The sequence below is a fragment of the Podarcis tiliguerta genome (genome assembly GCF_965153285.1).
Source record: "Podarcis tiliguerta genome assembly, chromosome: 8".
Lineage (NCBI taxonomy): Eukaryota > Metazoa > Chordata > Lepidosauria > Squamata > Lacertidae > Podarcis > Podarcis tiliguerta.
In genome coordinates this window covers 77,670,179-77,697,081 of record NC_139541.1, presented here as the reverse complement: position 1 = coordinate 77,697,081, position 26,903 = coordinate 77,670,179, and the positions used below count along the sequence as shown (strand labels likewise).

Sequence of the window (26,903 nt, the reverse complement as noted above, 5' to 3'; positions counted from 1 at the left end):
TGCTCTTGTTTAATTCCAAGCTGCCTTGGAGACCAATTTGAGCAAAAAAGGAGGTAAAAATACAAATAGGCTGTATAAAGCAATATTATTTTCTGGAGTGGCAGCACACCCCCCCCAAAAAAAAAATCTTTGGCACCTGAAAGTCTAGATTTACTGTCATAAGATTTCATGTGTCTCATTACAGCAGACAAAGCATCAGCTTGAGTGACAGCTTTATGCATCAAGAAAAGAACGACACTCTGCACTTGCTCAGAGGTCCTCTCTTCTTATTTCTAGGTCTCAACCTCGGCCCTTAAAAGTGGATAGGCAAGAGGAAGTATAACCTCATTTGTATTTTAAGGGGATGGGATATTGTTATATTGTAATGTAACTATATGGGCAGGAATTGATAAATTGACAGCTGATGGATAATGGGAAATAAAAAATAATACAAATTAAGAAATAATTGCAAATTGTATATATGGACTGAAATGTGAGTTAAGAGATAAATAAGGAATATTTACGCAAAGGGAAAAACTAGGGGCGCATCTAGGAGGAGGAAACTATTTTGGCAATTTTTTATTAAATTTGATTTAATTTGGCATTGATTTGTTACAAAATTGGAAAACTAAGAAATATTATTTGGCAAATATTATCCCAGCACCTCGCTTTTTAGAAACCAAGCCCCGAGGGAGAGGGGCGGGTGTAGGTGGTGGGGGAGGGCGGATCTCGGCGCGGAAAAGCGGGACGGCGGAGTGACGGCAACCCCCTTTACCTGGGAGTAAGCTCCGTTGAATTCAACAGGGCTTACTTCCGAGGAGAAGGGGCTCGGATTGCGCGCCGAGCAGGCGACCGTCTCCCCTCCAGCCTCCGCCGGCTGGGGAGCCTCGCTCGCTCTCCCGCAGACCCGGGGGGCGCGGCTGGGGCTGGCGCCGAGCCGCTGGGGGCGGGCCGGGGGGCGGGCCGTCTCGCCGGGCCGGAGGGGGCGAGCTGGCGGCGGCGGCTGGGGTGCCGTAGTCGGTGGCTGCAGCTCCTCTCGGACGCACCAAAGGCGCACCATGGGCTCCGCTCGTTCCCCGACGGCGCTCCCTCTGCGCGGCCTCGTGATGGGGCTTTTTCTCCTCGCCTGCTCAGGTAAGGAGCCCGGGGAAGACCCCCGATCGCGGCGGCGGCGGCTGCTTCCTTTGCCAGCCGGGAATGGAAAGGGAAAGCGGGAGCCCGGGCGCGCGCGCCCCGGGGTGAGAAGAAAGAAAGAGACCGAGCGCAGCCGCGCCGGGAATGGCAGCGCAGCTCGCCCGGGATCTCCCTGCGCTTTCGGACACCCCCCTTCCCCAAAACACCCTTTTGCCCACCGAGGAAGCTTCCCGGGTCTTAATTCCTCCCCCTCCGCGGGTTTAAGCGTCGGATCCACCTGCTCTTCTCCGCAAGTCCCTCCCTTCCCAAGTTTCTGGCAACTTTTACGCGTCCGCGGGAGGAAGGATTTGGTGGCGAAGAGGGGTGGGGGGTCGCCTTGCACCTGCGATCTGCCCCCCCCCTATATTTTTGGAAGCAGCCAGCCTGCCACCTCTCCCTGCAGAAAGGTCTCTTTTCTTTCTCCCTGCGTTGCGTTTTGTGGCAGATGATCCTTCTTTTCTACCCGATTCCCTTTAGCCAACCACCTTTCGGGACCAGGAAAGGCGCCATGCGTTCTCTTCTACAATCCCAGGGAAGAGAGAGCCCAAAATGAATGGGGCGGGGTGGTGGGGTTGGCGGGGGCCAGGTTCAGTTCTAGGGGGGGTGGAGAGGACGGGGGGGGGACTTAGTAGATCAGGGTGGGGTGCAGGGACTGGGAATAGTTCTCTGTGTTACTGAATAGGTTTCGCCTCTTTGCTAGGAATTCAGCTCAGTGGCGTAGCGTGGGTTGTCAGCACCCGGGGCAAGGCAAGTAATTTGCGCCCCCTAACCCGTAGATTTTAGCACTGCGAGTGCGAGCGCCCCCCCCCCACAGATGTTGCGCCCGGTGCGCCCGGCCCCCCCCCTGCACCCCCCACGCTACATTCAGCTTAGTGCTTGGAAAAGTCTGGGGCTGGAGTGTAAGCGTCTCCTGGTGGGGGACCAGCCAAAGATCCCATCTCTGCCTTCTCCATCCTGCCCTCTGACACCGCCCGCATCCTGCACCACCTCTCCAATTAATATGCTACAGAGCCCCTTGGCAAGATCTAGGGTCCCCTTGGGGTCACCGCAACATAAAGCCTGTGACCCCCCCCTTCTTTCTCTCCCCACCACTCAGCTCTCTGCGCTTTCACCTTCCCAGTCCCTCCTTGCTGCCCCAGGACTGCTGCTGTTCCCTGCTCCCCCCCCCCCTCATATCCTCCCCATCCTCTCTTGGCACCGATTCTCATTTCCTGGCACTCTTTCTTGCTCAGCGGTGACTTGACCGTTCTTAAGTGACTCATGGGCAGGGTGAGGTGATTTGGAACGTAATTAAGGGAGGAAAAATAATATGCGAGTTCCTTCCCCCCCCCTACATCCCCCCCCCATCAAATACAGAAGAGGAGCTGAGGAGAACGGTGCCATCCTGGACTCAAACGCACCTCTTTTCGTCCACACACACCAGATGGTGCTATTTTATTCCAGGCTAATTTAACCTGGAATAAATCCTGAACCCTGGTTCTGTGCACGTCCTTGCTTAAAAAATCCCACCCTTAAAACCTCAGCCTTTCCTTAACCATCTGGATTATGAAAGGTGCTTAGCCCTTATCATCTCAAAAAAAGCTGTTTTGAGTGCTAAGGCTGAGGATTAAAACAAAAGAGTGCCTCTGGGCATGTGCAGAGTTCTTTTAGAAAATATATCTAAGGAACCGTGGCTCAGTCCACCTTTACATATTTGGGATTAGGACACTGAGCTCAGAGGGTGTGGTTTTTACACAGGGGTGAGATCCAGCACCTCTAATTCTTGCTACTTAAAAAAAATACAGTGATACCTCGGGTTAAGTACTTAATTCGATCTGGATGTCCGTTCTTAACCTGAAACTGTTCTTAACCTGAAGCACCACTTTAGCTAATGGGGCCTCCTGCTGCTGCCACGCTGCCGGAGCACGGTTTCTGTTCTCATCCTGAAGCAAAGTTCTTAACCCGAGGTATTATTTCTGGGTTAGCAGAGTCTGTAACCTGAAGCGTATGTAACCTGAAGCGTATGTAACCCAAGGTACCACTGTAAACCAAAAGCTACAACCCAGGTTTCAGTCCTCCTCATAGGAACTGTAGCATAGAATGGATCTAGCCGCCCGAGATTCAGAAAACAAGCTCCGCGGAGCCTTTTGTCTTGGGTTCAAAGTTACCCCTCAAGTATACTTTCCTCCCCTGCTCCCTTTCAAATCATTTTGGGACCCCCTTTCTCTCAGGACACTGGGTTTTGCCCCACCCTGACAACACCCTCTGAGTCATGACCCCCTTGCGCCGGATTTTGTAGATGCCAGAGGCTGGCACACAGGGGAGGATGTTTATACAATCTGCTCTTAGGGAGGCGGATGGGCTGCTGGAATGATGCTGGGTTGGGTGTGGAGGGCTCTGCTGGAATGAGGCAGGGGGTGCCCAGAAGAGGAGGAGGAGGAGGTATAACTCAGTTGTAAGTCTCCCCCAGTCCCCTTCCCCCAGCTTGGAGTACTGGGAGGGATGCTCTTACCCAAACAAGACTCAGCTCGCTGTTTGCTCAGCCCCAGCCTCTTTGCATTCCTGGTCCCCTGCGTTAGCTTTTCCCAGCCTCCTGGGCTCTTCAAGAACTGCTCCCTTTACCCCTCCGAGCAATGGCTGAGATTGCTGCTCCAAGGCAGCTCTGCCTCACCCCAGGCGGAGGCAACAGCAAGCACCTTGGGAGAGGATTTTGGGGGGTGTCCCTCTAGTCCCCCCTTCTTGAAACCTTCCCATCCAGAGCACCCTTTAGAAAAGGAGGTGTTCTGAGATTTGAGCCCCTGTGAAAACCACATATCCGATTATTATCAGTTGGTAAGCCTCTTTTATGGCAAGCCCCTTTAAGAACCCATTTTGTAAAGTGCTTAATTCATCCGATCCTGGCGAGCTCAGCTTGGGCATGCTTCATAAGTCTTTTCTCCAGGCCCAGAAGTATGAGATCAGGGTGGCTCTCCTGGTTTCCTGACTGGTGAGGAGGAAAAAAGAGAGAAATCACTCTGCACATGCTCACTGCAACCGTCGCCACCATGTTCCAGAATTGAATCTTGGCTGAGATTTCAGTTCTCACGCAGCCCCTCTTTAGGCGTATCATCCTCCTCCTCCTCCTTCAAAGATTTTTACCCCTTTTGTGTACATAAGAGCCACGAAAATCAATAAAATACAGCAATTAAAGCCTCTCCAGGTACAATTTCAGCAACTACGGCAGCCAGAACATTAAAAAGGGAGGGCAGAGAAGACAATATTGATAGCAAATGCCAGGATAAACAGAAAGGTCTTTAACTGCCTGTGAAAGCAGCCCATTGCCACGGCTTTGCTGATTTCCATTGGTAGCTCATCTGCAAAACGGGTGCCACCACAGATAAGGCCATCCTCTGAACCCCTGGCCAATCAGGCTTTAGGAAACGGGGGTCCGGTCTGGAGGGCTTCATGCATAGATCACCCTGAGTTGCGTTGGGAAAGTTGATCTTGGAGAGAGCCTCGTCCCAAACTGTTTCGGATCTTTATAGGTCAAAACACGCACCTTAAATTTGATGTGTGGCAGCTAGCTGGCAGCCACGCCCTGGGTGGCATAATGTGTACTGGGCACGATTCCTGGTTTCTCTTATCTGCGTTCGCAGCTTCAAATGACAAGGGCCCGAGATAAGGAGTTTCATTTACTTCAGTTTAAATTAATATCGGCAACTGCCTTTTGGATTTAAGGCTGCATTTTAAGTGTGTGTGTGTGTGTGTGTTTTATTAATGCATGCTGCCTTGGTGGTGTAGCTGAAAAGTAGGATATTTATTACATGAATACATACTTTTTTAAACAAATATCTTATTGAACTGTATAAAATGGGAGGCATTAACTAACAGTTCCAGATGCAATGCTATATGCTTAAAATGCATTAGTTGCTTGTGACACCCATGATAAATCTCCTTGCTCTCTGCTAATGGTGAGCATCAAGGAGCTGTGCCGACAGAGGTATGGCATCAGCGCATGGGGCCGAGGAGGGTTTTATCTAGTCCCCTGATTACTAATGGGGTGCAGATGTGCTGTGAAATCATCCCCAGCTACTGTGTAGAAGCAGTGCAGATGGCCAGCTCCCCATGTGGCCGTATATCTGCCCTAGTAAGTCCCCACTTGCTGAATTGAGGTGGTTAAAGAGGTAAGGAGATTTGATTTCTTGAAGATGCAGGGGTCCCTGTCCTTGTTAATGGTGATGAGGGGCAGGATAAAGGGAGGAGAATAAAGAAACTGCAAAGCTCAAAAGCGTGATGCAGAAATCGGGTGTCGTGTTCTCCAGCAGTGCGCTCATACAAGCCTAAACGGGCTCCTCGACTGTGGTGCGTGTAGCGTCGTGGAAGAAGCCTTGAGCCCTTGAGGGGGTAGATAGTTGTTTTTGCTCCCGCTGCTTCATTTTTTAAGCCTGCAGTTTATAGCTGCTGTGTTGTTTTTACGCCGTTGCGTTTTTATGACGGTTTTGGTGGGTGGGTTTGAACTGTGTTGCGGATTCCTAAGATTCTTACGGGAAGGCAGCATAAATAAATTGTTGTGGGAATTTCTGGCTTGTTTTTTAAAAAACGGAGTTTCTAGTCCTCATGGAGGTGGAGAAAAATTTTAGAGTTGAAGGAGGGACTAGCTTGCAATTGGCTTCTCAGTAGCGATTTTCTTGCCTTCTTTACGCTGCTTCTCCTTTTCAGAAGTAGCTGCTCTGCTTATCCCGAACCCCACAATTTGGTCACTCGGTCTTCTGACCAGTGCCTCTCCTCACCTATAGTTTGGAAGAAAAGAGCGGAGAAAGAAAATGAGATTTGCAACCCAGTTTGTTTGTTCTGAAGTGAGTCCCCTGTGCTCAGTGAAACGTATTCTCAGGTAAATGTGCGTAGAACTGCAGCCTCCGTGTCTATTTTGGTTCTCAAGAGGGTGGAAAGTTAGGAGTCAGATACCAAGCTGACAGATCTCTGCCTGGGGAGATGGTGGCGCTTGGATTCTGCGAGATGCCTCTTCCTGGCTCAGCCTCAGGGCATTGTGAATGAGACCGGTGTGAGCCTGCTGCCTCTTGCCCAGCCCATGTGTGTGACATTTGAGGTGTGAAAATCGCCTTGGCTCTCTGCTTAGGGAAACAAGACTCGGAGCAGCTTTCCACAAGTGGCATGAAGGATGCTAGAAATAATTGCCTTTGCATGGGAGCCGTGCATGGAACACACCGTGTCCTGCGTCCTGCTGGGAGTTGCAAGCAGAGTGGTGCATGCATGGCCACATTCGCACCATGCGTTTAAAGCGCTATGATACCACTTTAAACTCTGGGAACTGCAGTTTGTTAGGGGCACCAAGATTTGTCAGGATACCCCTGTTCCCCTCCCGGAGCTACAATTCCCAGAGAGGTTTTCACCGTCAATCCCTCTACAGAGGGAACTTTGGGAACTGTAGCTCCCTGAGGGGAACAAGCCGTAACAAATGGCAACTCCCAGAATCCTTTGGGGGGAACCCATGGCTGCTTAAAGCCCTTTAAACATGGTGTGCATGGGGTCTGTGTGTGGCAGCGAGGGGTCAGGCAGTCGTGGCGGCTCTTCCACACAAACAGCTTGCCTCGTGGGCTGACCCTTGCGCCCAAAGAAGCCCGGGGCTCGCCCGGGTGCCGCAGGCCTGTCATGGCTCCCTCGGCGATGGGGCGACGTTTTTGTCCATTCGGGGGCACCTCTTGCTCCTTTTCCAAATCCTGCCCGCTTGCTTCATATCCGCACAAACGCTCTCCCTTGCCAGAGAGAAAATGCGCCTGCCAGGAGGCGGCTAAGCGGTGCCCGTGACAGAATATGCCGCTCTTGTGTGCCAGCCGTGGCACTCACAGTGCCACGCTGCCAACTCTGGGCTCTCTTCCTCCACCTTCTCCCCCTCAGCCTGATTCCCTGATAACATCTCTTATATCCCTGAGCCAGAGAGAGGGAAGACAACCGGTCTGGCCACTTCAAGGGGCCCTCAGAGCCCAGAGCAGCGGCTGGGGGCTGGGCGGCTGTCCTTGCAGAAGGGGATGTTGCCAAATCCGCCCTTCAGGCCTACCTAAGGGGGCTGCGCCCCGTCCTCTATTCCCTTGGCAACCGTCCTCTGCTTTGTTCCCCTGCCTTTCCCATCAAGGCCTCTCAAAGCCCCTTTATGCGGCGGCTTCTGTGGTTTCAGGTGTGTTGAGGCCTGTTCCGTCCCACAAGGAACGCCTTTCATTGAAAGGCACCTGCCCGGCTTCCTTCCTCCCTGGGGCAAGGCCTGTTTTCGTTCCCCTGCTGTCTTTCTCTGCCTCTTCCTTCCTGGCGCCCATTTCTCTCTCTCTTTCTCCCCCCTCCGTTTCTCTCGCTCTGCCTGACTCCTTCTTCGCCCGTCCATCCCCTTCGCCGCATTGTGTTTATCTGACCAAGCGTGTAAACTTCTCTTCAAATCGCAGGCTAGAAATTAATGTGCGTGATTCCTCTCATTCAAACACACACGCGTCTTTATCCGTGGCAGAGCCTGGGCAAAGATTGTCCGGTAAACTCGGTCAGAACGGACACTTGACTTCTGGATTTTGACTTCTGGAGTGCTTTTGTGCACGCGCTGGGCCTTGTGTTTTGCTTCTTCGAAGTAGCCATGCTGTCGCAGGGAACCCTGGAGTCCTGGAAATCCTGTTCCCAGACCTATGGTCTAAAGGCTCTGCTAGAAATTGACCCTGGAACCTTTCATTTTAAAACGCCAAGGCTAAATGCGGAGGCAGGTGTCCCTGAGCACGTGCAGAGTGCCTTTATCTTTCCGCTGATTATCCATAGCTTGCAGGTTTTGCAAAGTTTCTGGAGCCGTGGTTGATAAGTGGTCTGAAGCCACCGCACAGAAATATTTGGATTGTCTTCTCAGAGCTGGGGAAAGAACCCAGGAGTTCTGGCTTTGATTTTTTCCGCTTGGAGCGCCCCTTCTCCTCCTCCTGCTCTCAAATTCCTGAAAGTTCCCTCTTCCTTTGCTCTATTTGGCAGCTCCCACACCAGGCAAACTCCAGTTCTCCCCCATGTTAATTAGCTGGCTTCATTAAGCATGTCTGCAGGCTCCCCAGCCCGGCTGGGATGCTGAGCTGATGCCTTGCTCTCATCGCTGCCCTGGGAGCCAGGGAGATAAACAATGTGCCCAGCAGCACCGCCTTCCCTTTCATCCTTAAGACTGGCACTGTGGGGTGGGGTGGGGGGAGAAAGCTCAGAAAGCCCTTGCTCTAGCACCGGCTTGTGGTTATTTCTAGACCCCGGGGCTTTTTTTAGCTCCTCTGGGGATTTGGGGCTGGTCCCCCCAGGCAGCTCTGGGCTGGATCTATTCATAGCTGGGCATTTGGTCTGTGGGAGCTGGAAAAGAAAGCATCCCTCGCTTTCGTAGCCTCTGAACGTGACGCTGAAGAGCAAAGGAACTTTGTCGGATTCCAGCCCCCTTGCTCCCACCCTCTGGAATTCATGTGCTGAACATAGCAGGAACCCGCGCGCATGCATGCTACCTGTCGTGCCCCGGATCTGCGGGAAAGCTGTGCCACGGGACTTGGTGTGCGCATGCAAACCGCAGGAGAGTCTGTGGTGCAGACACGCATGTCGCTACATGTACTTAGAAACATGCTTAGGTATGTGCCACAGGGGACGTTTGCCGTGGGTGTGTGCATGTTCCGCGCTTGATTTTAAAAAAGCAAAAGCTCTTCCGAGGCAATCTGGATTCTGCAAGGGATGAGCTGAATTCTGCGACCTGTGTACATTATACACGTTAAGTAAATCTTAATCCCCGCTTCCCCGAGCTTGCAGAATTTACTTTGCAGAATTGTGCTTATGCCACACAGAGGAAGAGAAATTGGCCGGGCGCTGAAATTTACAACACATTAAAACGTGAAATAACACAACCCGGAATAAAACAAATTCAAGCTACCAGGAAAATATTTCAGATCCATAATAATAATAATAATAATAATAATAATAATAATAATTTATTATTTATACCCCACCCATTTGACTGGGCTTCCCCAGCCACTCTGGGCAGCTTCCAACAAAATATTAAAATATAGTAAGGCATCAAACATTAAAAGCTTCCCTAAACAGGGCTGCCTTTAGATGTCTTCTAAAAGTCTGGTAGTTGTTCTCTTTGACATCTGGTGGGAGGGCCTTCCACAGGGCAGGTGCCACTACCGAGAAGGCCCTCTGCCTGGTTCCCTGTAACTTAACTTCTTTAAGTGACATGTTGCTTTCTCCCTATTTATTTAACTACTTATCTTCTAGAGCTGCCCCATTGCAGAAGGACTCTCGGAAGGCAATGTGGGGTAGTGGTTAGAGTGTCGGACTCGGACCTGGGAGATCAGCGTTCAAATTCCCACTCAGTCCTGATGCTCACGGAGTCCGTCACAGCCTCTTGACCTACCTTGCAGGGTCATTGTGGGGGATTAACCGAGGAGAGGGACAAACCATGTACCCCTTGGGGAAAGGGGGTGGGAGAAAATGCAGTGAATAAGTTCTTCTGCTTACCTGCAGAGGGGCCAGCCAGATGGAGGTGTCACTGGAGGCACCCAGAGATCTCCACGTGGTCGCAATCGGACCAGCGCCAGTAGCAAATTGGATAATTTCTAACACCCCATCAGGACCAGTAGCTCTGATGCTGCAATGCCGGAGGCTGCATCCAGCATTTCTCGGTTGCCCATGCTGTCAGGAAGGGAGTCCCTAAACCTCCTCTCTCCTTGCTAAGTGAACTTTTCTAAGCCTGCTTTGTGCAGCAGCTGTTGCTAAGTAAACTAGGGAACTCGCTATCTTCAGCCGTCCATCCAGTCTCCCCTTGACCTTCTGCCATCTAGTCAAGATGTTTCTCTTCCAACACGCATCTGGCCTCTCAGGATCAGTTTTTTAGCAGATCAACCTCTTTATTTGCACTGCTTTTCTACGCTGCTCCTTTTTCTTGTTTTATTGATCGCCAACGCGTTACAAATTGATTTTGCAGTTTTTAAAAACCGTTGTTAGCTCCTCTGCGATTGCAACAGAAAATCAGCTGGAGTAAAAACGAGCCAAAGAATAAATATGAATATTGCAATATGTTTTTGTGCCGAAGCTGGACACACTTCCTAACTGGTGCTGTTAGGGCTAGGGTGATGGTGAGAATTGCTCCTCTGGTGAGAATTCACCCTTTTCTAGATCAGGTGTAATATTATAGACTTGATTACATGTGTGTTGTGGGGGAGAGTGGGCAGAAAATGGAGGGATAGGTCTGTGGACTGCAGAACTGATTTCAGCTGCAGAACTGATTTCTTGCTTGTCCTTGGAATCATAGTGTTGTCGAGTTGGGAGGTATTCCAAGGTCATCTAGTCCAACCGTCTGCAATGCAGCTGTCCTTTGGTGGGCTCGAACCACTGACCTTCTGGTTAACAGCCAGACAGATTGAGCCATGGCGCCTTTGCCTGCACATCTCGTTTCCTTACATACTACATCAAGCTTCCTTTCCCTCTTTCGCCTGTAGGCTGTGTGTGTATATGTGTGCAAGCATAATATTATTGTTATCCTTGTTGTAAAAATCTTAATTTTATGGCAAGGGAATCCGGTTTCTGTAGAACTGGAAATAAAAATGGGTGCAAATCAATTGGTTTGCACCCGTTTTTATTTATTATTTCCTTAATGTGTATCACACCTTTCTCCCAATGCAGGGCCCAAGAATAAATTAAGCAGATGCAACTTTAGAGTGTGGGAAAATCAAATAAGGAACCCTATTAAACAAATAAGTAAACCTATCGTGCATTGTGTGATTTATGCAAAAAAGACATGCATGTCTTCATTTTTGTTTTCAAGGGCCCAGATATTCAAGGCATCATTTCATATTCTTTCAGGGAAATGATGGAGAGACAGCTATGGGACACTGCGGGGGAGGGGGGAGCCTGTAGGTTATCGTGGTTGGATGCTAGGAAAGAAAATGCGAGGGGACTGAAGTTTGCCTCTTGATCTTTGGTACCTCTTCATATACTGCAAGGCTTCTCACCAGCCACGAGGGCTAGCCAGTTTTCTTTAACAAAGGAGGCAGCGAGAATCCCAGGACGCCAAGTTTTGAGCTGGCTGCCCAGCGCTGCAGTTGCAAGCCCAAATCCCAGCGGTGCAGAAACGCTGCGTTCTTTCTGCTCCCATTAGTCCTTGGCTGCTCGTCTTCCTCTCGGTTCCTCCTCCTTCTCCCTTGCCCCCCCTCTTCCCCCCTCCCTGTTTTTATTCCTTGGTTGTCCCTGGCTCCTTTTTCATGGCAGGCCACAGCTGTTCCCTGGGTCAGCGGCACCTGTTACTGTTTAATCAGCCTCCCCTTTCTCAGTAACTCCTTCGTCTCCGCCGCCACCCACCCCCCTCAGGGGACGACCTGGAACCCACAAGGCTAGCAAGGGAGATCCCTCCCTCTGGGGATCTGCAAATAGAGAACGGTCTGTGTGATCCACTTCTAGGGCTTCATCAGGACCCTCCCCTTTTGCTCTTTTTAGAAGTGACTAAATAGCCGTGCTTCTCAAGTCACTAGGAAGCATGACATAGAAACATGCGCATGGCCTCATGGTATGTCCTTGGAATCCTGCACCTTCTTCTCCTTCTGCCCCATGTTTCTTTTTTTTCCTTTCCAGAAGCGGAATTCAGGTGCCTTTTGAAGATTAAACTGTTTCAGCAGACCTTTGGCCTGGTTGGCTGATGGTCAGCGTTCAAAACTCCCCATTGTTCTAGGCGCATTTTGCGAGCATCATCAGCGCGAGCAGTTTCTGAGTTCTGGGTGCAGTACTGCGCCTAAGATTTCAGATTAAAACTGCAGCGGGGAAGGAAAGGAGGACCTTTTTCTGCCTCCCTACTTCCAGCTAATCTCTGAAGACTGGAGAAGAGACCCTCTTAAGAAAATTAGGGGGGTGGGCAGGGGAAGGACTAGACCATGTGTAAAATGAACACAATATTTTAGCTGCAGTTCATTCATTTTCAACTTTGTATTCTTCTTATAAAAAAACTCGCCTAGACATTCCTTTGTTGTGCCTATAACCTAGGTTTAAGGTGCGTTTTAGCCCCTAGCTTTCATATCTCAGTTTCTAACACTGATGATGATATATTTATTCCCCATGCCCCAAGATATCTCTCTTCTCTAAGTGGCTGGTTTGCATTTAATTTTTGCGGGGTTTGTCTGGTGCATGAGAGAGAGAGAGAGAGAGAGAGAGAATGAGAATTGTTCTGTACGCCATTCTGGGAGGTTGAGAAGCAGAAACAGACAGGCGACGAGACATCAATATTTTAAGTAAATAAGTGTGCTGCTGGGCTCCCCATGGATGGGGCATGCATCCTGCCTGAAGGAACCGTGTCCTAAATGCCTTTTCATGCTGTGACTGCATGTCAGCTACTTGTAGACATCTCCTGGCTATGCGTGTGGCGGGGACAGGAATCACCTCTCTTTATGTGTTTCTCCGTTCTATCCCTCCTCCTCCTCCTGTGACATGAAACCCTATCAAGGTGCATGTTCAGAACAGCTGGCTTAACCCAAGAAGCTCCCTTAGGGTAGGCCACACCATTTCAGCACTCCCCTGTAGATCTGTTTGGCTAATAAAGAGTTAACGCCAACTCACTCGGTGTGATTTACTGCTGCTCGCTTCACAGGCAGATGTCTTCTCCATCAGCCTTCCTCAACGGGGCGCCCTTCCAGCTATTTTGGACTATGACCACTCCTATTCCTTGAAGGAATTGTGGGAAATCGATTGAATCAACGAAGCACCTAGAGGGCACCAGGTTGGGGACAGCTGTTCTACACCACCTGCTACCTGATCCTCGTAAACAGGAGGTGCCAGGAATTTAAATGGACTGTGCCAGCTTGTACTCCTTACCATTGAGTTGTGACTGACCCCTCTTAAGTTTAAGGGACGCGGGTGGCACTGTGGGTTAAACCACAGAGCCTAGGACTTGCCGATCAGAAGGTCGGCAGTTTGAATCCCTGCGACGGGGTGAGCTCCCGTTGCTCGGTCCCAGCTCCTGCCAACCTAGCAGTTCAAAAGCACGTCAAAGTGCAAGTAGATAAATAGGTACCACTCTGGCAGGAAGGTAAACGGTGTTTCCGTGCGCTGCTCTGGTTCGCCAGAAGCGGCTTAGTCATGCTGGCCACATGACCCGGAAGCTGTACGCCGGCTCCCTCGGCCAATAAAGCGAGATGAGTGCCGCAACTCCAGAGTCGGCCACGACTGGACCTAATGGTCAGGGGTCCCTTTACCTTTCAAAACCTTTCGCTGAGCTCTTGCCCGAAGGGAATCATTGCAGCGGCTTCTCCCACACGCCACCCTTGCAACTTTAATATATCTGCGTGTAAGCGGCTGGCTAGGAAAACCTGGAGGAATTACATGTTGCAATTTAACTAAATCTCCTGCAGCAGCAGCTCCCTGTTTGGAAGCCGAGTCATCTTTACGGTCTCTCTTTCATTCCCCTAATGCATTAAGACGCCGCGGCCAAGAAGGTTCGGAGAAACCGCAAGCCAAGCATGCCTTTCCATCTCGGTCCCATCCATTAGGAGCCTTCCCTCCAATTGGCTGATTAACCTGCAGATTATATGGTTTCAAGCTTTTCAAGGCCAGATAATATGGAGGAGTCCTAATCCGTGTTTGCGATTGGGGTGGTAATTCTGGATTAATTAACGCAGAGCAGGAGAGTGTGACATTGAGGTTGTGAACAAATGCTTCCTCCCCGTTTTTGTTTCCCAGCAACAGGATTTCTTCATTGCTTTGTTTACGTGACAACTTGTTTTTCCTCCAAATTTGAGGAAGTGTCGTCTGCTTGGCCAGAGAGGTGTTGTCCAGTCTCTGTCCCCTTTATCAGCTTTGCACCCCCCCCAAAAAAGGACTTGTTTGGGATGTTAGCAGCTTGATGGGCAGGAAAAGCAGAGCATAAATGCTTTAGCGAATATATTAATGTTCAGTGGCAAGCATCCAAGCCACCCAGAATGTTTCTCTTTGCTCTGGAGAGAGTCTGTTTTTCTTCTGCACTTCACACTACAGAGGTGTAGGTCATGGGGCTACGCATTGGCAAAGAAGAGCAGTTCCCTCTTGACGGTCTCCTTGTTTATCATGGGATCTGTTGCTCTGCTGTGGCTATCGATTAGTTCCTGGGCTCAGTCCAAAGGGCTGCTTTTGATCTCTAAAGTCATTTATGGCTCTGGTCCAGCGTATCTCAGGGACCTGGTCTCCTCATATGAACCAGCCCAAACCCTTTGTCAGAGGCCCTTCTCTGTGTGACCCACCTGAGGGCTGTCACCTGGAGGATGGAGCGAGCTTGTCTTCTCCTGCTCCGGAGGGCAGGACCCGAAGCAACGGGTTCAAGTTACAAGAAAGGAGATTCTGACTCAACAAGAGGAAGAACTTTTTGACAGCCAAAGCTGTTAAGACAGTGGAATGGATTCCCCCAGGAGGTTGTGGACTCTCCTTCCTTGGAGGTTTTTAAGCAGAGTTTGGACGGCCATCTATCATGGATGCTTTAGCTGAGATCCCTGCATTGCAGGGGGTTGGACTAGATGACCCTCGGGGTCCCTTCCAACTCTTATGATTCTATGTTTCTAAGTGCAGAATAGGGACGCGGGTGGCGCTGTGGGTAAAAGCCTCAGCGCCTAGGGCTTGCCGATCGAAACGTCGGCGGTTCGAATCCCCGCGGCTGGGTGAGCTCCCGTTGTTCGGTCCCAGCGCCTGCCAACCTAGCAGTTCCAAAGCACATCAAAGTGCAAGTAGATAAATAGGTACCGCTCTGGCGGGAAGGTAAACAGCGTTTCCGTGTGTGGCTCTGGCTCGCGAGAGCAGCGATGTCACGCTGGCCATGTGACCCGGAAGTGTCTCCGGACAGCGCTGGCCCCCGGCCTCTTGAGTGAGATGGGCACACAACCCTAGAGTCTGGCAAGACTGGCCCATACGGGCAGGGGTACCTTTACCTTTACCTTTTAAGTGCAGAATGCTGCAGTATGAGTGCTGACAGGAGTGAGGCCCTGTCAGCATATAATAACTGCTCAGAGAGCTGCACTGGTTTCTGATATGCTACCACGTAGGTAGGCAAACTAAGGCCCAGAGGCCGGATCCGGCCCAATCACTTTCTAAATCCGGCCCGCGGACGGTCTGGGAATCAGCGTGTTTTTACACGAGTAGAATGTGTCCTTTTATTTAAAATGCATCTCTGGATTATTTGTTGGGGCTGCCCGGTGTTTTTACATGAGCAGAATGTGTGCTTTTATTTAAAATGCATCTCTGGGTTATTTGTGGGGCATAGGAATTCATTCATATATTTTTTTCAAAATATAGTTCGGCCGCCCACAAGGTCTGAGGGACAGTGGACCGGCCGCCTGCTGAAAAAGTTTGCTAACCCCTGTGCTACCAGGCCAAGTTCAGTGTGTTGCTATTAGTATATAAATCCCCACCTCTTCCCCTTGAAAACCGGCTCTTTAGTACAAGATCAGTTCCCCAGAGATGCAGATAAATCCTTTGTCGTCTTTTAGGCAGCAGGCTAAGACCTTTCTGTTTCCTCGTTAATGCCTTTGGTACGTTAATGTTGCATCTTTTTAATGAGGTGGGTAGAAGTGGTTGCTGGATTTTATTTCGTATTTTGTATTGTCGTTGACTTTTCCGTTTTTCCGCTTTTAAATTGCTCTGACGTGTTTTGTTGTGCCCAGCCGCTTTCGAGGCTTTTCAGTTGTATAAAGTGGACCGGCAAATGGAATAAATAGATAGCAGCAATAAGAACAGAAAGGGGCTGGGGATAATCAATACGGGGGAGTGAAAGAGGCACCGCATTCTGCACCAAAGCAAAGTGGATTCTGAGACTGGCATAAGTGAAGCAAAACGCATCGTCAGCTGTTGTGCATCACATATCGAATCTCCTAGACTTGAGGATCGACAAGGAACTAACCCCGCAGCGCCATAAACCCCTGCTCCCTAGAGATCCTGACCAGCCCCTTCCCCAGCTTTTAAGACTTGGAAGCATAAGCCTGCCTTTCCCCTGATATATAGCTATCTATTTTAAGCTGCTGCATTATGTCGCCATTTCAGAATATTTTAGCCCCTGTACCATGCAGTCAAGGAATATGCAGTTCTGGCTATGATGTCTGGGGCCCAATTGCATGTTTTCTGTCCATTCACGAGAGACGGAAGAGAAAAGCCCACTTTAGGGGTGTGGGTATAGGAAACCTTGAACCTGCCTGGACAGCTCAGTCAATGAGTATGTGGTGTGGACAATGCCAAGGTTGCAGGTTCGATCCCCATACGGGACATATTCCTGCATGGCAGGGGGTTGGACTAGATGACCCTCAGAGTCCCCTCCAACTCTATGATTCTTTCCACTTGCCGCTGCTCCGCTCCCAATTGTCTCTTCCAAAGATGTCCCCCCCCTTTTTTTTCTTTTCTTTTGGAAAGAGCTTTCAAACTGCAGTAACAGGCTTTTGTGTGTCTTGTGTAATTTGGCACTGACAAGAAAGGGGGGGAAAACGAGGCGGGGAGCTGACCTGGCTTTGGAAACTTTAGTTAAAAGAAAACCGCTCTTTTGGACGCAGGTTAGTGTGTCGAAGAGAGGGATGATATGTCTGGGTTATTGCATCACTTCCATGGCTCTCAGCAGGGCAGAGTTGGGACACTTACAACCCGACACTGTATTGTTTCGATTCCAGTTCCCACCAGCACCAACCAACCAGCATGCCCAGTGGTCAGGAATGATGGGAATTGTAGTTCAGCAATACGTGAAAAGTACCATATTTTTCGCTCTATAAGACGCACCAGACCACAAGACGCACCTAGTTTTTGGAGGAGGAAAACAAGAAAAAAAATATTCTGAATCTCAGAAGCCAGAACAGCAAGAGGGGTCACTGCGCAGTGAAAGCAGCAATCCCTCTTGCTGTTCTGGCTTCTGGGATAGCTGCGCAGCCTGCATTCGCTCCATAAGACGCACACACATTTCCCCTTACTTTTTAGGAGGGAAAAAGTGAGTCTTATAGAGCAAAAAATACGGTACCTAGTTCGCTATCCCTGCTGTAGGGGATGAATTCAGGTTGGAGGAAGAAGGTCAAGATCTGCAACTGAGGTCCCTGGTTTCTTTTCCCATTTTTGGGAAGAGAGTTGTAGGGTCCAAGGTGTGAATCTTCTCTGCATCAGGGAAGGAGTTAAGGATACATCTTCTTCTTTTTTTGCAAACCTGCCATCAAGGTGGGAGATAGAACTCCTGGGTTCTCTTTTTCCCACTTCTGGGGGATCCAGGAGCTCTGTCTTCAATGAGCAAAAAGTGTGTTAGAGTTGCGGTTTTGTTTGTTCTGGTGAGGATGGGATTTCTTGCCCAAGTGCATTTCAATCTGTTTTGGCTCCGGTTTTGAAAATGTGCTTGGAGGCGGAGAGGGAAAAAAAACTTCCTGTTTTCTTATGGATAGGATGGTTATCTGGAGAGTCCATAAAAGGTGGTAAAAGCTTGGCTAGAGTTGGCTGGACAGAGTTCAGGGCAGGAGGGATTAGGAACTTTCAGAGTTTGGGAAAAGGGGGTTGTAGGAGCTAGCCGAGGCATTTGGGCCTCACTGCGAGGCAGTGTGGCGTAGTGGTTAAAGCATCTTTCCCTAGCATGGTGGCCTTCAGACGGTTTGGGCTAAAACTCCCATCGGGATGGGAACTGTAGTCCAAAACAGCTGGAGGGCGCGAGACCCGGGTTCAAATCCTTCCTCCGTCACGAAATCTACCTCACAAGGTTGTTGTGAGGATCAAATTGTGTGTGCCGCCGGAGTGGACGGTTGGGGAACAATGTGTGCTGACCGCCCTGAACTCCTTGGAGTGAAAGTGGGATCGAAATGTAACAGCAGACAAACATTTCACCCCACATTTTACTACACGTTGGCAGTGGTAAAAATTCTCTTTTTTGATGCAGGAGATGGAGGCTGAACATTTGGAGCATAAGCAACACACATGTAGAGCCTTTAAACATACATAAAATCCCACCAAGAATCTAGGGAGCTGTAGTTTCTTAAGGTTACTGGGAATTGTATATGTGAGGGGTGAACTACGGTTCCCAAGGATTCTGGAGGCAGTGTACTTTAAATGTCTGGTGCAACTGATAAAGTTAGATCAGGTGTCAGCATACTTTTTCAGAAGGGGCCCAGTCCACTGTCCCTCAGACCTTGTGGGGGGCCGGACTATATTTTGGGGGGGAAATGAACGAATTCCTATGCCCCACAAATAACCCAGAGATGCATTTTAAATAAAAGCACACATTCCACTCATGTAAAAACACCGGGCAGGCCCCACAAATAATCTAGAGATGGATTTTAAATAAAAGGACGCATTCTACTAATGTAAAATGTAATGTAATGCATTCTACTAATGTAAAAATGTAATGTAAACCTTTGAAGGTGACCCGGAAACTACAACTAATCCAGAATGCGGCAGCTAGACTGGTGACTGGGAGCGGCCGCAGAGACCACATAACACCGGTCTTGAAAGACCTACATTGGCTCCCAGTACGTTTCCGAGCCCAATTCAAAGTGTTGGTGCTGACCTTTAAACCCCTAAACGGCCTCGGTCCAGTATATCTGAAGGAGCGTCTCCACCCCCATTGTTCTACCCGGACACTGAGGTCCAGCACCGAGGGCCTTCTGGCGGTTCCCTCACTGCGAGAAGCCAAGTTACAGGGAACCAGGCAGAGGGCCTTCTTGGTAGTGGCGCCTTCCCTGTGGAACGCCCTCCCACCAGATGTCAAAGAGAACAACAACTACCAGGCTTTTAGAAGACATCTGAAGGCAGCCCTGTTTCGGGAAGCTTTTAATGTTTGATGTATTATAGTATTTTAATATTCTTTTGGAAGTCGCCCAGAGTGGCTGGGGAAGCCCAGCCAGATAGGCGGGGTATAAATAAATTATTATTATTATTATCATTATTATTATTATTATTATTAAAACACGCTGATTCCCAGACCGTCCGCGGGCCAGATTGAGAAGGCGATTGGGCCAGAGTTACAGTAGATTGTCTGCCGGGACTCATTGCTTTTGCAAATCCCCCGCCCCATTGCTTTCTCCTCTGCCCTGAGAGAAGTTGGCTATTCTTAGGAGACCCCTCCTCAATATGAATAAAGAGGCTGGCCTGGGTGCACGCCGGCCTCTTTCATCTGCCCTTCCCATGGCACTGCGGGCTGCGTCTGGCGCAGGCTCAGGGATTTGGGGTGGGTGTGGGCGAGGGGGCTCCCTTCCCGGCCTGGGAGCGTCCCCAGCGCCAGCTGTCACTGGTCTGCGTCCCCTCTGCGGGAATCCCACTAACAAGGCTAATCTGTCACTCCAGCTTCTCTTCCCCGGCGGGGAAGGCCTGAGGGAGGACAGGGCAACCTGAACCCAGACAGGGCTGGGGGTGGGAGAGAGAAAGATGGCCGGGTTGGGCTCAGATGGGACAGCTTTTGTGTGCGTGCCTCAGAGGTGGGACACCGTGGTCCCCCGGTCTGATACGGGGCGAGGAAGCTTCTGCAGCAGACATTTTAAGCTAACCAGACAAGCCTCACATAGTTTTTTGCAGTGGGAGGTGGTGAGGAGTCACGGATTGGGGTTTGGCCAGAGCCTCGGAATTTGCTTTTAAAAACAAGTAAACAAAACCTTTGAGTGAAATCTAGGGGGCTGTTAAGCTGTCAGAAGTGGCTGGCTATTTACAGTTTGGATATGGCGGTGAGAGGAAATTTAAGAAAGGGGGGGAAAGCAAGGCTTTGCCAAATTCTGGGAGAACTAGCACCGGGATATAATCTATTTAGCTGTTCTTTATACAGCGCAATGAAGCTTTAGGCGGGTGTTAAGATGCTTTTGTTTTTCAAAGCACCAGTGGCTCATTTGACAACCAGGGTTCAGGGTCCCCCCCTCCCCATTTTACCCTCACAACCACACTATGAGGCCCACAACAGTTTGTTTGGGTTGCAGATGTGCCCCTCCCAATGGTGATCTCTTGTGTAGCTGAATGTTCCCTTATACATAAAAAATAAAATTCAAGAATGTGATAGTTCCAAAAGCTAATCTGGTTGGAGGTGGCGGGGAGATGAAGAGATGAACACAAACATGGCTATGGGAACATTCCCAACGTGAAACTCAGCTGCTTCACTCTGTTCCTCAGTTTCAGTGGGAGATGGTTTGGGGGCAGATGCATCAAAGCACAGTGTTTCATAAAAAACTGCAGGATAGATAGGGAATAAAGCAGTTATTTTATGTGTACTGTGTTTCCAGAACAGTGGTGAGCTGACTTAGGCTCCAAAATCTAATTGTTTCAGTGTTGGAATTAACACCTACCATCTCATTGTTCCGATGTGCACAATTTCCTTTGTGTAGTGGAGAGGGTGCCCCTAAGGTAAAGGTACCCCTGCCCATATGAGCCAGTCTTGACAGACTCTAGGGTTGTGCGCCCATCTCACTCAAAGAGGCCGAGGGCCAGCGCTGTCCGAAGACACTTCCGGGTCACGTGGCCAGCGTGACATCGCTGCTCTGGCGAGCCAGAGCCGAACACGGAAACGCCGTTTACCTTCCCGCTAGTAAGCGGTCCCTATTTATCTACTTGCACCCAGGGGTGCTTTCGAACTGCTAGGTTGGCAGGTGCTGGGACTGAACAGCGGGAGCGCACCCCGCCGTGGGGATTCAAACCGCCGACCTTTCGATCTGCAAGCCCTAGGCGCTGAGGCTTTAACCCACAGCGCCACCCGCGTCCCGCCCCTAGGTACATGCAGAGTTCAGTTCCCTTGACGCAGCCACCACAGCCGTCCTCCCTCACCCAGGATCTTAGCAGGGCTAGGTTTCTCCACAAACAAAAGAGCCTTGGTGAATCTCGTTTTGCAAAGCAGGCAGCGTACAAAATGCGTTTCAAGGTCTTTCGCTTGCCCACACACATGGCTAGGAAGGGGGGATTAACTGCATACTATTTGCAAACATGTACATGTGCTCAAGCATTTGTTTGCATGCAGGCACGCAGCAGAGGGGGCAAAAAACAATTTTTTTTCAGTCAGTCACACTTTGGGTTCAGTGAGTTGTTACCAGAAGCGCAAGCCTTCCTCTTCTGCTAAAGGGACACTTTTCTGCTGCAGAAACTCATTACAAGACGGACGTTCTTCAATCTAGCCTAGGCTTCTAAACCCAGCTGCTAAGATTATCTGAGTGGCAAAACCCTTGCATGGTTCAGCATTTGAATGAATGGGGCTTCCTTTCCTTGCCCTTTCCCAATCTCCGCTTTTGGGTGTAATGCCAGGAATCCTGGCTGGTTGAAAAACACGTTGACAATTGAGGTGGCAGGCCTGTATGTTTTATCACTTGATCTTGTGTAGTTTTCATAAGTAAACATGCGAATTTGGCTCTCGTGATGAGTCAGAGCGCCGTTTCATCTAGCCCGGTGGTTTTCCCCTCTAAGCATCTCGGTCATTTTCCGCTTCAACTTGCCTTTCGAGTGATACCTAGGCATTACCTGAACTTTTCTGTGTTGAAGAAGATTCTGGGCAGGTTTTTGTGCGAAGGCTTGACTCCCGCATGGCGTTTGTTGCAGACCTATTGAGTCTTGCTGTGGCCCTGTGTAAATTGAAAGGTTGCCCTAGGCAGGAGTGTGTGAAATTACCGCCAGCTCATTTCTGAAAATAAATGTTCAGGCTGAGTGTGTGTTCATGTGTGCTGTGTTCTTTAATTTTAAGAGTGTGACTTGTCCACACTCCCCATTCTCTGTTTTGCATCTGGCTCCTGTTGGTGAATAAAGTAGATTCGACAAGCCTGGCATCTGCCCACCCCTTCCTCAGAGCATGTCCAATACACCCTGAATCTCTCTCCATTGCAGAGGAATCAGAGAGACCCCAAGGGACATCTAGTCCAACCCCCTGCAATGCAAGAACGTCAACTAAAGCATCCATGACAGGTGGCCATCCAACCTCCGCTTAAAATTAACCTCCCAGGAGTTTCCCAGGCACAGTTCCTCGCTGGTCTCGCTACCGGAGATATCTTTTAAAACAAAACAAAGCTTGGGGGTGTTGCAAGCTGAGCCATGTAACTGTTTACTTACATGAGTAATGGTTCCTCTCCTATACATGTTCAAATCGTACTTCAGCCATGGACTGCCTCTCTGGACCTGTCCTTGACATACAGGTGCCAGATGTACCCAGTTAAGTGGAACAGTTCTGGGTTGCGCATGAACTTTCTCTCTGTCAGTAGAGCGCAATGTCACTTTCCTCTGCCGTGCTCTCCTGAGTGCCAGCGAACTGAGAGGGAAGGAGGGAGTGTTCATGTTGCGAATGTGCTTTGCCGCCACTCACACAAAGGCATGAAGCCATGCATCCCAGTGGAGCCTGCTGCCTGGGCGCACCCGGTGTGCCACTATGGCCCTGTCTCCCTCACGGTGCGGACAGGAGACAAAGCGAGCGAGTGGCACACATCTAAGGCTGGCAGCTCGCGTTTTTCTCACCATTATCTATACAGGCCTTTTGAGAATAACGTTCTTCCCACAGGGGAGCCCTTGAAAATCTCTTTCCCACCCTGCTTCTTCCATGCGCAGGCTGGAGCATGGCCCCAGGGGAAAGTGTGCTTCACAGGCCCAACAAGGCCCAGCCTGGCCAAAGAGCCTCTGGATGTGGGCCAGAGGTCCTCATTCTCGTCCTTTCTCAGTCACGATGGAAACAGCTGGTTGGCCTTTCCAAGTTTAATGTCCCCAAAATAAAATGAAATAATCCCCAGAGAAAACGGGCCTGGCAGCGCACCCTGGGGACTAGAGAAAGGCATGTGGGCCTATATGGTTCCAAATGGTTTTAGGCCGCTGGAAGCACACCTCAGGCGGAGGGAAAATGGGTGTGTCTGTGTGTTTTTGATTCCTGGTGTCGACCATTCTTGTGAGGCATGGCGTCACCCAAGCTCTGTTTTCACTGCTGCAGGGTGGCAGCAAGCTGGCAAGCTGCCTTCTGGTACAGACTGCCAGTCGCTGGCATCTGTCTCGGCCTCCTTCCCATGGGAGACCTGACTTGCACTCTGAACATTGGGCATGTAGGCAAACCCAATCCTAAGCCAAAGGGCATCCATTTTCAGGGTTATTGTTTTGGTAATGTTTGGTAATGTTTTGGTTGTTGTTTGTTTTGGTAATGTTTATTGTAGAATGTATTGTAGAAAAACAGAGATCCGCATCCACATTCAGTCGCAAGATACAGTCAGACAGGGGGTCTCTTCATAGCTCCATCGCTATCAAACATCGCAGTATATCGAGATATCGTGATGCTTAACTGGTGATATATCGTGATGCTGAAAACCAGATATTGCCCAGCCCTAACGAACAAAGCACTGAAAGGAGGCAGGCAGGGGGGAAAGACACTGCCTTGTTTCCCATCAGTTAACCAAGTCGAAACTCACATATTATTATTATGTGCAAAGCTGCTGAATGGTCTAAAATTTAAAAATATCTGTAAGCAATATAAACGAGAGACAGGGGAAGAGGGAGGGAGGGAGGGAGATTTTTAATTGCTTCGGTTAGGGCCATCAGTTTTCCAGTACTGGGTTTAGAGGAGATTAATGTAACAATGCATATTTGCTGTTGTAGTTCAGCCTCGGCACCTCTGTGGCCGACAGTTGGTTCAGCTTCGGCAGCCACATTGTGAGCTGACAGGCGGCAGATAACCTGCCCATCTCATTTATACATAATTAACCTCATTTGCATACAATTAAGCATGTGCTTGGCGAGTGGAAGACTACAGCCGGTGGACATATTGCAACATTTCCGCGCCTGTCTTTTGTGTAATTTCTAGGCTGAGGCCAGGAGTGAGCTGTTGTTTATTTTCTTGTTGCTTAAGTGTGAGATTGCTGCACCTTCTCAAGCTCAGAGCAGTTACACCCCCCCCCCCCCACTCTGCAGTTGCTCATAATAAACCTATGTCACACTGGAGACAAGTGAGAAAATGGACGGTTTCAGCTCTTTGCAAACGGAGGTCGCAAGTCTCCTTTTGCCAAGTCTTCCAGTCATATTGAAGGAGGTGAGGACAGGTGACCCCACCTAGGCCCAAAGTCACCCCGGAGGCTGGGAGTCAGTGGGTGTGAAGAAAGGTGAATGTAAACAAACAGAACATTTTTCACCTGGGCCAAGGCAAGGTATATCTGCCAAAATGCCTTTCATTGATGGGGACAGGAGTGCCCTCCTTTCCATTGCCTTGCCCCAGCCAAAATGAGGGTTTGTCAACTCAGACGTACCAATCCTAAGTTAACCTAAAGCATGGTTTGCAAGCCCACTTCAAACTACACTTTTGGATTCCAGTTTGCTGTCCAGTTGTGAGCCACGGTCTGTCAACTTGGACTTTATGCCAAACCATAGTTAAACTACAGGAACCATTCTGTGGAGCTAAATTCAGCCAGAGTCATAAAGCTGTTGTCCCTAAACATTCAAAATCACAACGCTGTCTCTCAGAATCACGATATAAGGGTGCGTAATACATTTGAAGCTCTTCTGAGTTTTGATAATAAGGTGTTTACTCAGGAGGCTGAAAATTGGAGGGGAAATTGAGTTCTTTCCTCCTCTCACTGTTCCGCAACTAGAAAAAAACAAATTTCAAAGTGAACAAATCAACTTGCTTAGTTTAGACAAACCTGCTAGTATGCCCCTGTTTGAGGACTGGATCGCAGGACTTGCCTGTCACAGTCCTGATCTTGTGCATATCACTCATCTCACCGTATGCAAGAGAGGAACGCTCAGTATTTTCTCGGCTCCATTTTGTCACTCGCTCCAGGGCAATTGCCTTCTCAGGAGCGTGTTTTAGCCTGCTGCAGGAAGGAGAATGGTAAGGGCTTGTTCTGTAACCATTCCTCCCCTTTCATCTCTTTTACCAAAGCTTCTGCTTCCCCAAGAGAGAAACCCGAATTGGGTTTGCTCAGCATCTGCAGGTCTTGGGCATTTTAAAACAACAAGACATGTTCTTTCTTTGAAAACTTGCCCCATGCCTTCATGTCTTTCTGCTGTGAATCACCCCTCCATACCTCAGCATGCAAAACGGCATTATACGGAGAGTGATTATGGGTGTATCTACTCCAAAATGTTGCAGAACACTCAAGAATGCTTGGCCTTGATTCATGTATTTTTTTCTGATGTCCGATATTGAAGCTGTTTTGCCCAAGACCGGATTATTGCCCAGACTAACAAGGCCAAAGCCTCAGGGCTTTGGTTTTCATAAAATGGAGCCGGTGCATCAATTCATTTTCTTCTCTAAATTTATCAGCTAAAAGGCCTCTTCTCAACGGCCTGGCTGAGGGCCTGTGATATTTGGATAAATATGGCGCTGTTTTTAATGGTTTGTGCTGGTGCTGGGGAAAGGAGAGGAGAGGATTTCACAAGTGGGGGGCCACCACAGAAAAGGCCCGTTCTCGTGTTGCCACCCTCCGGGCCTCTCGTGGAGGAGGCACATGAAGAAGGGCCTCAGATGACGATCATACTTTGGCCACCTCATGAGAAGAGAAGACTCCCTGGAAAAGACGCTGATGCTGGGAAAGATTGAGAAGCGGACAACAGAGGATGAGATGGTTGGACAGTGTTCTCGAAGCTTCCAGCATGAGTTTGACCAAACTGCGGGAGGCAGTGGAAGACAGGAGTGCCTGGCGTGCTCTGGTCCATGCGTTCATGAAGAGTTGGACACGACTAAATGATTAAACAACAACAAGCTGCTAAAAGCTTTATAGGTCAAAACCAGCACTTTGAATTTGGTCCGGAAACTTATCAGCAGCCCGTGCAGTCAGGCCAGGATCGGTGCGGTGTGCTCAAACCGTCTTGCCCCGGAGAGCAGCCTAGCCGTCAAATTCTGCACCATCTGGGGTTTCCAAACTGTTTTCAGAGGTTATTCTTTCGAAGTGACTTGGGTTATGTTTTCTGTGAAGTTCCATTGGGCATAACAGAACTAAACGGGCTCGGCCCTGTATACCTGAAGGAGCGTCTCCAATCCCATCGTTCAGCCCGTGCACTGAGGTCCAGCACCGAGGGCCTTCTGGCTGTTCGCTCACTGAGAGAAGTGAAGCTACAGAGAAGCAGGCGGAGGGCCTTCTCGGTAGTGGTGCCCACCCTGTGGAACACCCTCCCAAATGTCAAAGAGATAAACAGCTACAGTGGTACCTCAGGTTACATACGCTTCACATTACATATGCTTCAGGTTACAGACTTCACTAACCCTGAAATATTACCTCGGGTTAACTTTGCTTCAGAATGAGAACAGAAATTGCAAAGCAGCGGTGCGGCAGCAGTGGGAGGCCCCATTAGCTAAAGTGGTGCTTTAAGAACAGTTTCAGGTTAAGAACGGACCTCTGGAACGAATTAAGTACTTAACCTGAGGTACCACTGTATTTGACTTTTAGGAGACATCTGAAGGCAGCCCTGTACAGGGAAGTTTTTAATGTTTGATGTTTTATTGTGTGTTTAATATTTTGCTGGGAGCCACCCAGAGTGGCTGGGGCAACCCAGTCAGATTGGGGGCATAATAATAATAAAATTATTATTATTATTACACACCGTTCTCTTGAAACCGAAACCACTTGTGTTTTCATGGTTCCTAAAGGCTTAGCTTTGCATGAAGTGGCTACGAATCCCCACTTTCACACTGACGTTGGAGACAGGGACCCCGTTGCAGAAATAGTAAGGGGTATTCAAGAGACACATACCCTGTGCCCTGAACCATTATTCTACTGGTTGGGACACAGGGAAAGAGACGGGGTATTGCCCATTCTGCCCCATTCAGCCCCATGTCCCCTTATAAAGAGCAATAGTTCTCCTCTGAGCTCCCAGAAGTCAGAGTGGAACAGAAACATCCGCCAAAAAGAGAGAGA

The 26,903-nt window shown here is 49.5% G+C and overlaps 1 protein-coding gene across 3 annotated transcripts in view; it reads left to right on the top strand.

Annotated features, from left to right (window-relative positions):
* Nucleotides 1-919: 919 nt before the first annotated feature.
* Nucleotides 920-26,903, top strand: part of BCAM (basal cell adhesion molecule (Lutheran blood group)) — a 63,560-nt gene continuing 37,576 nt past the window's right edge. Inside the window, exon 1 of one of the 3 annotated variants that reach the window (XM_083455300.1) lies at nucleotides 920-1,113. In XM_083455300.1, the coding sequence (XP_083311426.1) occupies nucleotides 1,038-1,113 (76 nt within the window). In that variant the 5' untranslated portion in view covers nucleotides 920-1,037. The remainder of the gene's footprint in view (nucleotides 1,114-26,903) is intronic. The other 2 variants (XM_083455299.1, XM_083455301.1) reach the window with 2 other exon arrangements.